At 59.1% G+C, this 12,142-nt stretch overlaps 1 protein-coding gene across 1 annotated transcript; it reads left to right on the top strand.

Moving 5' to 3' along the window:
- The first annotated feature begins 425 nt into the window (after positions 1 to 425).
- Positions 426 to 9,987, top strand: MGST3 (microsomal glutathione S-transferase 3). Its single transcript, XM_004613875.2, has 6 exons — positions 426 to 581; positions 7,652 to 7,769; positions 8,112 to 8,185; positions 8,619 to 8,676; positions 9,495 to 9,567; positions 9,822 to 9,987. Exons 2-6 carry the CDS (start codon positions 7,653 to 7,655, stop codon positions 9,953 to 9,955), a joined length of 456 nt encoding a protein of 151 aa, XP_004613932.2. The 5' UTR covers positions 426 to 581; position 7,652; the 3' UTR covers positions 9,956 to 9,987.
- The last annotated feature ends 2,155 nt before the right edge of the window (positions 9,988 to 12,142 follow it).

A 12,142-nucleotide genomic window follows, 5' to 3' on the forward strand; every position in this document is an offset into this window, starting at 1 on the left:
GGCAGGGGCAAAATTATCAACGCACCATTTCTTGTTTTTTTTTCCCCTTTTTTCCTGACACCTACTGACAAAGTACAAATTCGGCTGGGCCGCTCTCGGAAGGCCGCCACGAGGGCATGTGCGGCAGGCGGATTTGGAGACGGGAGAAGCTGGCCAGCGGGAAAATGAGGGGAGGACGCGGTGGGGACGCTCCGCAGCCCGGAGGACACAGAACTGGGCCGGAGGCGGAGCCCCGCAATGGGGGCGTGGTGTATACGTGGGCGTGGTCTCACTGGCCCCGCCCCGACAGGCGGAAGCGGCAGCTTCATCGTGCAGCTGCCTCAGCTTGGAGGCGGAGCCAGATGGTGGGGCGTGGTCTTTATGGGCGTGTCTTATCAGGCCCCCGCCCCGTCAGTAGCGTTGCAGCCTCACTGCGCGGCTGCCTCAGCCCGAGAACAGGGCCCGGGGGCGGAGCCCCGTGCTGGGGGGCGTGGTCTGGCGGGCGTAGCCTCGTTCCGCCCCGCCCCGCCCCGCTCCAGCCGCGGCGGCCGCAGCCTCACTGCGCAGCTGCCTCCTGCACCAGCCGAGCTGAGGGCATCCAGGTAGGTCCCCGCACCTGCCCCTGCGCCCGGCGGGCATCTGCCTCGCCCTGCGGCGGCACCAGCCTCCCGACATCCGCCGGGAGCTGCGGGGCCCTCGCTGGCCCTGGCCCGCTCGTCTGGGGGGGTCTCAGCCCGGCGCCCTGCGGCCCCCGCAGCCCCTGCAGCCGCACTGCAGCTGCACCCCGGGCCCGGTGCATGTATCCGTGTGCAGGCCCCGATCGGGCTGCCGTGGGGGCGGCTGCTCAAGGTCAGCCGTGCCCTGTCCGCGCTTCTGCCCGGACTGGGCCTGCGGCTGCGAGGCGGGTGCTGGAGGGACCGCGGGGCCCTGCGCGGGACAGCCTCCCCGGGGGGACCCGCGTTGTTTTTCCTCCTGCCTCTTGGAAACGCGCGGCCCTCCCGCTTGCGCCCCCAGAAGCCGCTCCGGGTCTTGGAGGACTTCTTTATTTTCCCAGGGGTGCAGGGAGGGCGCGGGTACCGGGTGGGGCCCGCTGGGGCCCCCCTCCGTGCCCTGCCGTGACTCATCCCCTTGGAGCTGCGGCTCGTGCTAATAGTTTCCTTGGGAGTCACGAGGTGACGAGCTACATGTAGCCCCGGGGACTGGCACGGGAAAGGCGGCACCGGAAACGCAGGGACCTGGAGGGTGGGGACTTAATCCCCCAGCAGGGGACAGGGAGTCCGGAGAGGGCGGGATGGCACACCTTGACCCCGCAGCAGACTTGGACCCTGAGCAGGTGGCGGTGGCCAGCAGGGCCGCGTGCCATTGCACGGGGCAGATCTTGGGGTCCCCTGGGTACTGCCTGGGGAAGATTCTGGGAAACTTCCCTGATATTCCCTGGGTTGAGGCGCTCGACAGTGTCGCTCCCAAGGGCCCCAACGTACTTTCCCTGCTGGGAAGCAGCCTGCTAAGCTCCCTTAAGGACACTGTTACAGAAATAGAAAACTTTGTCAAGCAGGTTTTTTTTTTTTTTTAAAGCGGTTACTATATATAAAACCACAGAGATACTGTGACGAGCCCTGAAACCCGACGCCAGGGGCTTCCTGAAACTAAGGCACCCAGAGGGTCAGGGCAGCACTGGGGGGCAGCAGCGCCCCTTCTGCAGATGTGGACCGGACAGCATGCCCCTGGCCTCAAGTAAGAGAGCCAGCGGTCATCCAGAAGGTGATTTAGCACCTAATGGGCTGTATTTAACTGGACACCCCAACACACACACACACACACACACACACACACACACACACGGTTTATACTTGCATAATCAATATTGGCCAGCCACAAAGGACCCCAAAGGACCCCAAAGGAGCTAGGACTTTGTGTATGTACTTGAACAGTTTTAAAAATTTAATTTTTTTTGAACTCTTCAGTGATGTAATATTCATGTAAATATTTATTTTTTTAAAACTTTTTATTAAATCACCATGTGGAAAGTTACATAGTTCTCAGGTTTATATGTCAGTTATACAATATTCAAACACCCATCCCTTCACCAGTGCCCATATTCCACCACCAGAAACCCCAGTATATCCCCCGCCCCCACCCCCTACCCCCTACTGTATAACTAATGAATTTCACTTCATTTTTTCTTTACCTTGATTACATTCCATAATTCAACACAAAGCTCACTATAGTTGTTGGAGTTCCTAACCAAGAGAGACAGATCTACTACATTTGATAATTAGTTTTTCATTGCTGGAAATGAAGAGATATGTAGCCCCACTGCTACAAGTACATAACTCTCTCTCTCTCTCTTTTTTTCCTTTTTCCTTTTCCCGTCCGCGCGACTTAACATTTATAATTGTCAGCAATGTGAAACGGTTCCATTTGAACAGGTCTGACTTGGGGAGGAAACTCCAAATAATAACAATAAGTTTTTGTTGAAATATTGAAGGTTTTTAATGTAGCAGCCACCTCTCTGGACTGTGAACTAAGCAAAAGCCCCACGCTGGCCGACGCGGCGTGGCGTACACCATACTATGAGGCGCAGGAAGGGGGATGAGGGGGAAAAAGAAAAAAAAAATTTAATTTTTTGGGGGGGAGGGTCACACCCGGCAATGCTCAGAGGCTACTCCTGGCTCTGCACTCAGGAATTATCTCTAGCGGTGCTCAGGGGACCCTATGGGATCCCAGGGATCGAACCTGGGTCAGCTGTATGCAAGGCAAATGCCCTCCTTGCTGGCCTGTCGTTCTGGCCCCAGTAATTGAGCATTTTTAATTTTCATTTATTTTATTTTATTTTTGCTTTTTGGGTCACACCGGCAATGCACAGGGGTTATTCCTGGCTCTGCACTCAGGAATTACTCCTGGCAGTGTTTCAGGGGACCATATGGGATGCCAGGAATTGAACCTGGGTCGGCCGAGTGCAAGGCAACTTGCAACTCAAAAAGAAAAAAAAAAGCATCTTCTCCCCGGGACACCTTGGATTCCCCATTAACTTTATGGGGTTGGGGTGGTACACCCCTGGTGAGGTGATACTCAGGGCTCTCTCCTGGCGGGGCCTGGGGCTCCGTATGGGGTGCTGGGGAAAGAACGCGATTTTAAGCATCTCATTGCTTCTCTGGCCCCAGTCTTGCGGCTGCGGGCATTGGTGTTCAGCTCGAAATCCAACATCGGGGCCAGCCTCTCTCCCCCTCTCATTTTTACTTTGTTTTCTTTTTTGGTCACACCCGGTGATGCTCAGGAGTTACTCCTGGCTCTGCACTCAGGAATCACCCCTGGCGGTGCTCAGGGGCCCCTATGGGATGCTGGGAATCGAACCTGGGTCGGCCGCGTGCAAGGCCAACGCCCTCCCCGCTGTGCTATCACTCCAGCCCCCTCAATTTTTACTTTGAAATGGACCTGATTTCGTTCGGGGCACATCAGCACCCAGCCTTTTAAAATGCTTTTTTTCCAGAGTTCTCTGTGCTCTGCCCCCACCCGTTAGGACTGTCCCTGGCCCTCTGGGGGACCTGGGGTTAATGATTAGCTTCCAAGTCTCGTGAATATGTTTTATGCTCAGGAGAGGGTTTGGGGAGGTGGACACGGTTCCCGAAGAGAGGTCAGGAGTGGACAAACCCGCTCTCCCACCCCATGGAGAGGCCACACAGGGGAGAGGGGATAGGCCCGGGTCCAGGCTGAAGCCAGGTGGCCTGACTTTTTCTCTGAGTGCTGTGTGACCTTGGCTGTGTGACCTTGGGTGGATTACCTACCCTCTCTGATGCCATTTCCTCATCTACAAAAAGGGATTCAGAATTGAGAGATTGGGGCTGGAGAGAGAGTAAGACATAAGACACATGCCTTGCAAGCAAACCCTGGCCCACCAGAGTTCAGTTCCCCAGCACCCCATAAGGGTTCCCCAAGTCCCATCAGGCGGGGTGCTGAGTGCAGAACCAGGAGCACGCCCGGGTGAGCATCACCGGGTGTGGCCCAAAACAAAACAAAAAGTTGAGAGGTTATCAGGGTAGGAAAACTTACCCTCCGAGGGTGTGAAGGAGTAACGCCCTGGCCGGCTGCTCAATAACCTGTGACACAGTAATAGGTACACCGGGGTGGGCGTTTGCCTGGCACGCGGCCGCCCCGGGTTCGATCCCCGGCATCTCATGAGGTCCCCCAAGCCCCGCCAGGAGTGATTCCTGAGTGCAGAGCCGAGAGGAACCCCTGAGTACTGCTGGGTGTGACGCAAAAAGGAAAAAAATATCCATAATGGGGCCGGAGCGATAGCACAGTGGGGAGGGCATTTGCCTTGCACGCGGCCGACCCGGGTTCGATTCCCAGCATCCCATAGGGTCCCCCGAACACCGCCAGGAGTAATTCCTGAGTGCAGAGCCAGGAGGAACTTCTGTGCATCGCCGGGTGTGACCCAAAAAGCAAAAAAAAAAAATCCATACTAATTCTAAAAATGGGGCTCTTTCACGTGTACGGTCACACGTCCCGTGAGCGGTGGTGGAAGGTGCCAGCTCACGCCTGGGGCAGGAGTGCCAGAGGTTGCGGCTTCTGGGGCTCCCCGCCCTGCCCTGGAAGCTATCAGCAGCCGCGCACACGGGTGTGGCCCAGGTGTGGCTGGGGTGTGGCTGCCGCCCGGAACTGGGCCCCCCCCCCTCAGTGGCCCCTACAGCAGGGAGGGGGCGGGGCGGGGACAGCCGGCTTTGGGGCCCCCAGTCGCTGCAGCCATTCCTGGCCCAGCGACAAGGGCCCAGCGGACCCCAGGAATTGCTCTCGGGGCAGCTCTGTCCCCTGCAGACTCTGAGCAGATGCGTCTCAGGGGGCTCTGGGGCCCCCCCCCCACACTCCCCTCCCCTCATGAGCCCGCCCCTGCCCCCCTCCAGGTGGGAGATCCTGCGAGGAGGAGCTAATGGGTACCAGCTGTTTGGGGGGTGGCGAGTGGCCCCTCCCAGTGCCAGCTGGGACCCCTGACCCTTGACCCCTGACCGTAGTCCTGGGTACCTACCCCAGTGGGCTGGCCTGGCTTCCCCAGGCTGTGTCTGCTTTCTGTGGCCGAGCCTGGTGGTGCTCAGGGCTGCTCCATGCTCAGTGCTCAGGTGGACTGTGAGGTGTGGGGACCTGAGCCTGGAGACCCCACATGCCAAGCCCCCTGCCCTCTAGCTGGGCTGCCGCTCCTACCCTCGCCCCTGGGCAGGGCCGTTGCCGTTTTGTTTCCTGTGGGTCTTCTCTGGACATCCTTCATTTTCTTTTTTTTTTTTTTTTTTTGCTTTTTGGGTCACACCTGGCGATGCACAGGGGTCACTCCTGGCTCTGCGTTCAGAAATCACTCCTGGCTGTGCTCAGGGGACCCTATGGGATGCCGGGATCGAACCCGGGTCGGCCTCGCGCAAGGCAAACGCCCTCCCCGCTGTGCTATTGCTCCAGCCCCCAGGACGTCCTTCATTTTCCCTTTTATTTTTATTTATTTGGCTTTTGGGCCCACACCCGCCGACACTGAGGGCTGACTCCTGGCTCTGTGCTCAGGAATCACTCCTGGCAGTGTTCAGGGGACCCTACAGGGTGACAGGGATTGAACCCAGGTCGGCAGGGAGACAAACACTCTCCCTGCTGTGCTATTGCTTCGGCCCCCACCTGCTTTTTTCTTTTTAAATGAATTGCTGTGACAGATCCTTACAAATCTGTTCATGATCGGGTGTCAGTCACACAGGGTTCCAACACCCGTCCCTCCACCAGGGCACATTCCCCAGCACCAGTGTTCCTATCATCCATCACACCCAGCATGCCTCTATGGCAGACACCTCTCTCTCTCTCTCTCTCTCTCTCTCTCTCTCTCCCCCTCACTCCCTCTCTCTCTCTCTCCCCCTCACTCCCTCTCTCCCTCTCTTCCTTTCTCTCTCCCTCACTCCCTCACTCCCTCCCTCTCTCCCTCTCTTCCTCTCTCTCTCTCCCTCACTCCCTCTCTCCCTCCCTCCCTCTCCTTCTCTCTCTCTCTCTTCTCTCTCTCCCTCCCTCTCTCCCTCTCTCCCTCCTTCTCTCTCTCTCCCCCTCACTCCCTCTCCCTCTCTCTCCCTCCCTCTCTCCCTCTCTTCCTCTCTCTCTCACTCACTCACTCTCTCTCCCCCTCTCTCTCCCTCACTCTCTCCCTCTCTTCCTCTCTTCCTCTCTTCCTCTCTCTCTCCCTCTCTTCCTCTCCCTCACTCCCTCTGTCTCTCTCTCCCTCACTCCCTCTCTCTCCCTCTCCCTCTTTCTCTCTCCCTCTCTCTCTCTCTCTCTCTCTCTCTCTCTCCCTCCCTCCCTCCCTCCCTCTCTCTCCCCCCTTTTGGGCATTGTGGTTTACAATATTGGTACTGAAAGGCTATCAAGAATATCGCCCTTGGGGCTGGAGTGATAGTACAGTAGGGAGGGCGTTTGCCTTGCACATGGCCGACACAAGTTTGATCCCCGGCATCCCATAGGGTCCCCCGAGCACCGCCAGGAGTAATTCCTGAGTGCAGAGCCAGGAGGAACCCCTGAGCATTGCCAGATATGACCCAAAAAGCAAAAAAAAAAAAAAAAAATCCCTTTACCTACTTTGAATCTTCAGTTCTTGTCCAGCGTGACCCTTCCCAGCTTTTATTGTCACCCTGGCCCCTTCTCTGTCTTACCCACCCTCCGCCCCACACACACTTGTGGTTGATTCCAGCCATTGACTGGTGCTCCTAGCCCCTGTTTTCCCTGGCCGTGGATATTAGTCTTCTAGCATATGTATATATGTTTTATATCCCACAAATGAATGCTGTCATTTTATGTCTGTCCCTCTCCTTCTGACTCATTTCACTCAGCCTGATCCTCTCCGTGTCCGTCCACTGACAGGCAGATTTCATGACTTCATCTCTCCTAACGGCTGCGTAGTATTCCATTGTATAGATGTCCTTTATTTTATTTTATTTATTTTTTTTTTTTGAGGTCACACCCAAGCCGTGCTCAGGGGTTACTCCTGGCTTTGCACTCAGGAATTACTCTTGGCGGTGTTTGGGGGATAACATTGGGGAGGGGCCACACCCAATGCTGCTTTGGGATCACTCCAGGCTGGGGATCGAACCTGGGTCAGCCGCGTATAAGGCCTAACCCACTGGGCTGTTGCTTCAGCCCATTTTCCCTTTTTCTGTTTATTTATTTATTTTGGCTTTTTGGTCACACCCGGCAATACTGAGGGGTTACTCCTGGCTCTGCACTCAGGAATCACTCCTGGCGGTGCTCTGGGGACCCTATGGGATGCTGGGAATCGAACCCGGGTTGGCTGCTTGTAAGGCCAATGCTCTCCCCGCTGTGCTATGGCTCCAGCCCCCATTTTCCCCTTTTCGAGTTCGGGACTCACATCTTTCATGCAGGACTGGCATAGAACAGTGGTTCCGGGCGCTCAGTGCAGTGCCAGACTCTCGGGTGGTCTCGATTGGGGGGCCTGCCCCGTCTTGGGGGACCCTCTGCCGTGCTGGGATGGAACCGGGGTTGGCACTGCACCCCCGGCCCCCGGCTTGGGTGGGCCTGCTGTGCTGGACCCCTGCAGGAAGGCTCTGCGTGTGTGTGTGTGTGTGTGTGTGTGTGTGAGAGAGATTCCTGGACCCCCTCAGGATGGCCGTGGGTGGGAGGGTGTGACGTGCCTGTCCCCCCCCAGGATGGCCGTGCTCTCCAAGGAATATGGCTTCGTGGTGCTCACGGGTGCCGCCAGCTTCGTCTTGGTGCTCCACCTCGCTATGAACGTCTCCAAGGCCCGCAGGAAATACAAAGTGGAGGTGAGGGGTCAGGGGCCATGGGGGCGGGCGTAGGGTGGCGGCCATTCCCGGAGCTCGTGGGAGCCGACGGTCACCACCTGTTCCTGCTTCCACGTCCCCACGCCTTCTCCCAGGTGTGCCCTGCTGGCCCTGCCCAGGGGGCCTTGTAAGGGGGTGCGGTGGGGGCGTCCATCAAGGGGTCTCTGCTGGGCGTGGGGCCCCCCTGGGAAGGAGATGGGGGATGGCGCTGGCTCGGGCACAGGCTGCCTGGTCATCCCCCCTCCACCTCCCCTGCGCCAGGAAGGCTTGGGGATGGGGGTCTCAGCCCCACCCCCGGCTGACCCCTGCCCTCTGCCCCCTCAGTACCCCACCATGTACAGCACGGACCCCGAGAACGGTCACCTCTTCAACTGCATCCAGCGGGCGCACCAGAACACGTGAGTGCCAGCTAGTGTCGGGGGCGGGGGGGTCGCCCGCCTCCCGCTGTCCCCAACACACGTCCTGGGGGTCGACTCCCAGCAGAGTTTAAGGCCCCCCCCCAGTGGCCAGGAGGGATCCCGAGCTAGGGCTGCCTCTCCGGCTTTCAGCCCTGGCACCACGCCCAGTGCTCCCTACCCAGGAATAAGCCCCGAGCACTTCCGAGCGGGACCCCAAAACCAGACAAAAGCCATGGGTAGCCCAGGACAGCTCATTTTGGTGCCCTGACCTCCCCTGATCCAAACTCCGTCTCTCCGAGCACCCGGAACCCGGGATGTGTCACACGCAGAGCTGGGCAGAGAACTCGGGGCTGCACGCGGGCTCTCTTGGGAGGACCCGCCCCGCTGCCAAGTTGGGTCAGAGGGCAACTCCTGGTCCACGTGTCTCTTCCAGGCTGGAGGTGTACCCACCCTTCTTGTTCTTCCTGGCCGTCGGCGGCGTTTACCACCCGGTGAGCCCCCCACACCTGGCTTGTCTGCGGGCTGAGCTGGCCGGGAGGGAAAGAGGAAGTGGGCGTCCGTCTGTCCCACCGCTGTCTCGGTGGGCAGGCCCAGTGATGCGGCATGCAGTTCCCCTTGGCTGGATCGCACCCTCGCATGCAGTTCCCCTGAGCTAGATCACACCCTCACATGCAGTTCCCCTGGGCTGGATCATGCCCTCACATGCAGTTCCCCTGGGCTGGATCGCACCCTCACATGCAGTTCCCCTGGGCTGGATCACATCCTCACATGCAGTTCCCCTGGGCTGGATCTCATCCTCACATGCAGTTCCCCTGGGTTGGATCATACCCTCACACGCAGCTCCCATGGGCTGGATCACACCCTCGCACGCAGTTCCCCTGGGTTGGATCGCACCCTCGCACGCAGTTCCCCTGGGCTGGATCGCACCCTCACATGCAGTTCCCCTGGGCTGGATCACACCCTCGAATGCAGCTCCCCTGGGCTGGATCGAACCCTCAAATGCAGTTCCCCTGGGCTGGATTGCACCCTCACACGTAGTTCCTGTGGGCTGGATCGCGCCCTCAAATGCAGTTCCCCTGGGCTGCATCACACCCTCACATGTAGTTCCCATGGGCTGGATCAACCTCGCTCTCATGGCGAGTGTCTGTCCCTGCCGTGCTGCGGCTGTGTCGCGAAGGGCTGGAGCACAAGCCCCGAGTTCAATCCCCGACAGCACCTGGCTCCCCCAAGCTCCATCGGGGTGGCCGGCCGGGATCTCTGCCCCCCACAATAAAGGCTCACCTGTGCCTCCCCCGCTCCCACCCTCCAGCGCATAGTGTCCGGCTTGGGCTTGGCGTGGATCGTGGGGCGAGTTCTCTACGCTCACGGCTACTACACGGGAGGTAAGAAGGGGCGCCCGGCGCGGCCTGGACCCCGGGGGGGCCCTTGGGGGGCTTCTTCTCTGCGGGTGGGTCGGTGGGGAGATGGGATGGGCGTGGGAGGGTCGTGCAGGGTGCAGGTCAACCAGGCTCTATCCCTGCCACCACACGGGACCCCCCACCCCATGGCATGCTGGCAGCTGTCCTCTCGCTGCGGGTGTTGGCGGGCGGAACGTTCTGGAACGTGCCAGTCACTTCTTCCCGCTCTTCCTTTCCAGAGCCCAGCAAGCGCAGCCGGGGTGCCCTGGGCTCCATCGCCCTCCTGGGCCTGATGGGAACGACTGTGTGCTCCGCCTTCCAGCAGCTGGGCTGGATCAAGCCGGGCCCAGGCGGGGGCCGGTGCTGCCACTAGGCCGGGGGGGGGGGGGCCCGGAGGCGCCCGCCTGGGGCCTGTTTCCCTCCCAGTTAACTGTTTGTTTTTCTAAGTATAATAAAAAAATGACCTGGCATCTGCCTCATACCTAACAGTGACTCTCGCACCTGTTTCTGGTTGGGGTCTTTTCTTTGGCGGGGGGGCACTGGTGTGTGGATGTGGGGGGCTGAGCCCAGGGCTCCTGCCCCCGAAACTTCCACTCTGGTTCTCTGGGCTCCCCTCCCCTCCTGGGGGGTGGGTCTGGAAATGTCAGATTGTTTATGCACTCAGGGTCAGGGCACTGTGGCAGGAGAGAGAGGGCTGGGGCCAGGGGGTGGGGGGGGGGTGTCAGCGGCGTGTTCCCCCAAACAACAAAAATGATTTTAAAAAAACCCATCATCTTGGGGCTGGAGCGATAGCACAGCGGGTAGGGCATTTGCCTTGCATGCGGCTGACCCGGGTCCAATTCCCAGCACCCCATAGGGTCTCCTGAGCACAGCCAGGGGTGATTCCTGAGTGCAGAGCCAGGAATAACCCCTGTGCATCGCTGGGTGTGACCCCAAAAAAGCAAAGAAAAAAAAACCAAAACCCATAACTTTAGTCCTATGCTAATGTTCCGTTCCCCTCCACCTGGGGAGTTCTTTTTTTTTTGCTTTTCGGATCACACCCAGCGATGCACAGGGATTACTCCTGGAGGTGCTGGGGGACCATATGGGATGCTGGGAATCAAACCCGGGTCGGCTGCGTTGCGTGCAAGGCAAACGCCCTACCCGCTGTGCTATCACTCCAGCCCCCGAGTTCCTTTCTCTTTTTCTCTTCTACTTCCCAGTAAACGTTTTCCACTTTCTAAAACTAAAAGGAACCCCAAAACCTTTGCACTTGAATTAGGATGGAAAGGAACCCCCCAATCTTGGCATTTGAGTTGGGATGTGAAGGAACCCAAAACCTCTGCCCTTGAGTTAGGGGGTGAGAGCCTTTGCTCACCAGTCGAGGTTGGCTGGAGAGCTTTTCAATGCCCACCGCAGACTGCATCTGCCAGTAAAAACTCAGGATGGGTGGGTAGGGCAGCCAATGGGCTGGGGTCCCTGCCCCAGCCCGCACATGCGTGTTTTGCTGCTACCGCGGGTGCGGCCTGCTCCAGCCTACGCCCTGCTCGCTTCCCCAGCCCCCCAGAAGGTCTAAAGTTCTCCAGGCTCAGACAAGAGGTGCCAGGGGCAGGGCGCGGCCAATGTCCACGCAGGTGCAGCCACGGCAGGGAGAGGGCGCCACCTGCTGGCAGAACTCCGGCAGCGCCAGCCGCGCGAGCCCTGCCCTGCAGCTGGCCGGGCCAGGGGCCCCTGCCCCTCTTCGTGGCCGCGTGTCCTCAAAGTCAGCGACTGGGGCCACTGGCCGTCCTTGCTTCAGTATAGCTCAGGAGAAGCAGCGGGACGTAGCCGGGCCCAGAAGCACTTTGTGAGACACTGCGGGGAAACTGAGTCCTAACCTGGGCGGTGGGTGAGAGTCAGATGCGCAGGGGTGCAGAGGGGGAGCCGGCGCAGCCCGGGGTCCCGACAGCTCCCGGGTGACGCTCTGCGTGCATTTGAAAGCGAAGAACTATTGCTGAGGTTGTGTCACACAGTCCCACTTGGGGCCACCTCTCTGCCCCGACGCTGATGGCCCCGTTCCAAGTGCCCAGTGGTGGCCGCCGTCTGGACAGGGGGGAGGCGGAGAGAGAAGGAAGAGGACAGGCACAGCCTGGCGGAAGGGTGGGGCGTGGGGGTGCAGATAAAGCAGGAAACAGGACAGCGGGAACAGAACAAAGGTCACCGGAAGGAAGGGAAGGTAGGGTCGAGGGGAGGAGGGCCATTAAAAAATATTTATTTGGGGGGCCAGAGCGATAGCACAGCGGGTAGGGCGTTTGCCTTGCACGCGGCAGACCTGGGTTCGATCCCCGGCATCCCATATGGTCCCCCAAGCACCGCCAGGAGTAATTCCTGAGTGCAGAGCCAGGAGTAACCCCTGAGCATCACTGGGTGTGACCCAAAAAGCAAAAAAAAAAAATTATTTGGGGCCAGAGTGATAGCACAGCGGGGAGGGTGTTTGCCTTGCACACGGCTGACCGGAGTTCAATTCCCAGCATCCCACAGGGTCCCCCGAGCACTGCCAGGAGTGATTCCCGAGTGCAGAGGCAGGAGGAACCCCTGAGCA

The sequence above is a fragment of the Sorex araneus genome, chromosome X (genome assembly GCF_027595985.1).
Source record: "Sorex araneus isolate mSorAra2 chromosome X, mSorAra2.pri, whole genome shotgun sequence".
Classification (NCBI taxonomy): domain Eukaryota; kingdom Metazoa; phylum Chordata; class Mammalia; order Eulipotyphla; family Soricidae; genus Sorex; species Sorex araneus.

Coding starts and splice junctions, on each gene's coding strand:
- MGST3 (XM_004613875.2), top strand. CDS start 7,653: ATGGCCGTGCTCTCCAAGGAATATGGCTTCGTGGTGCTCACGGGTGCC. Junction 7,770..8,111: donor GCAGGAAATACAAAGTGGAG/GTGAGGGGTCAG, acceptor CTGCCCCCTCAG/TACCCCACCATGTACAGCAC. Junction 8,677..9,494: donor TCGGCGGCGTTTACCACCCG/GTGAGCCCCCCA, acceptor CCCACCCTCCAG/CGCATAGTGTCCGGCTTGGG.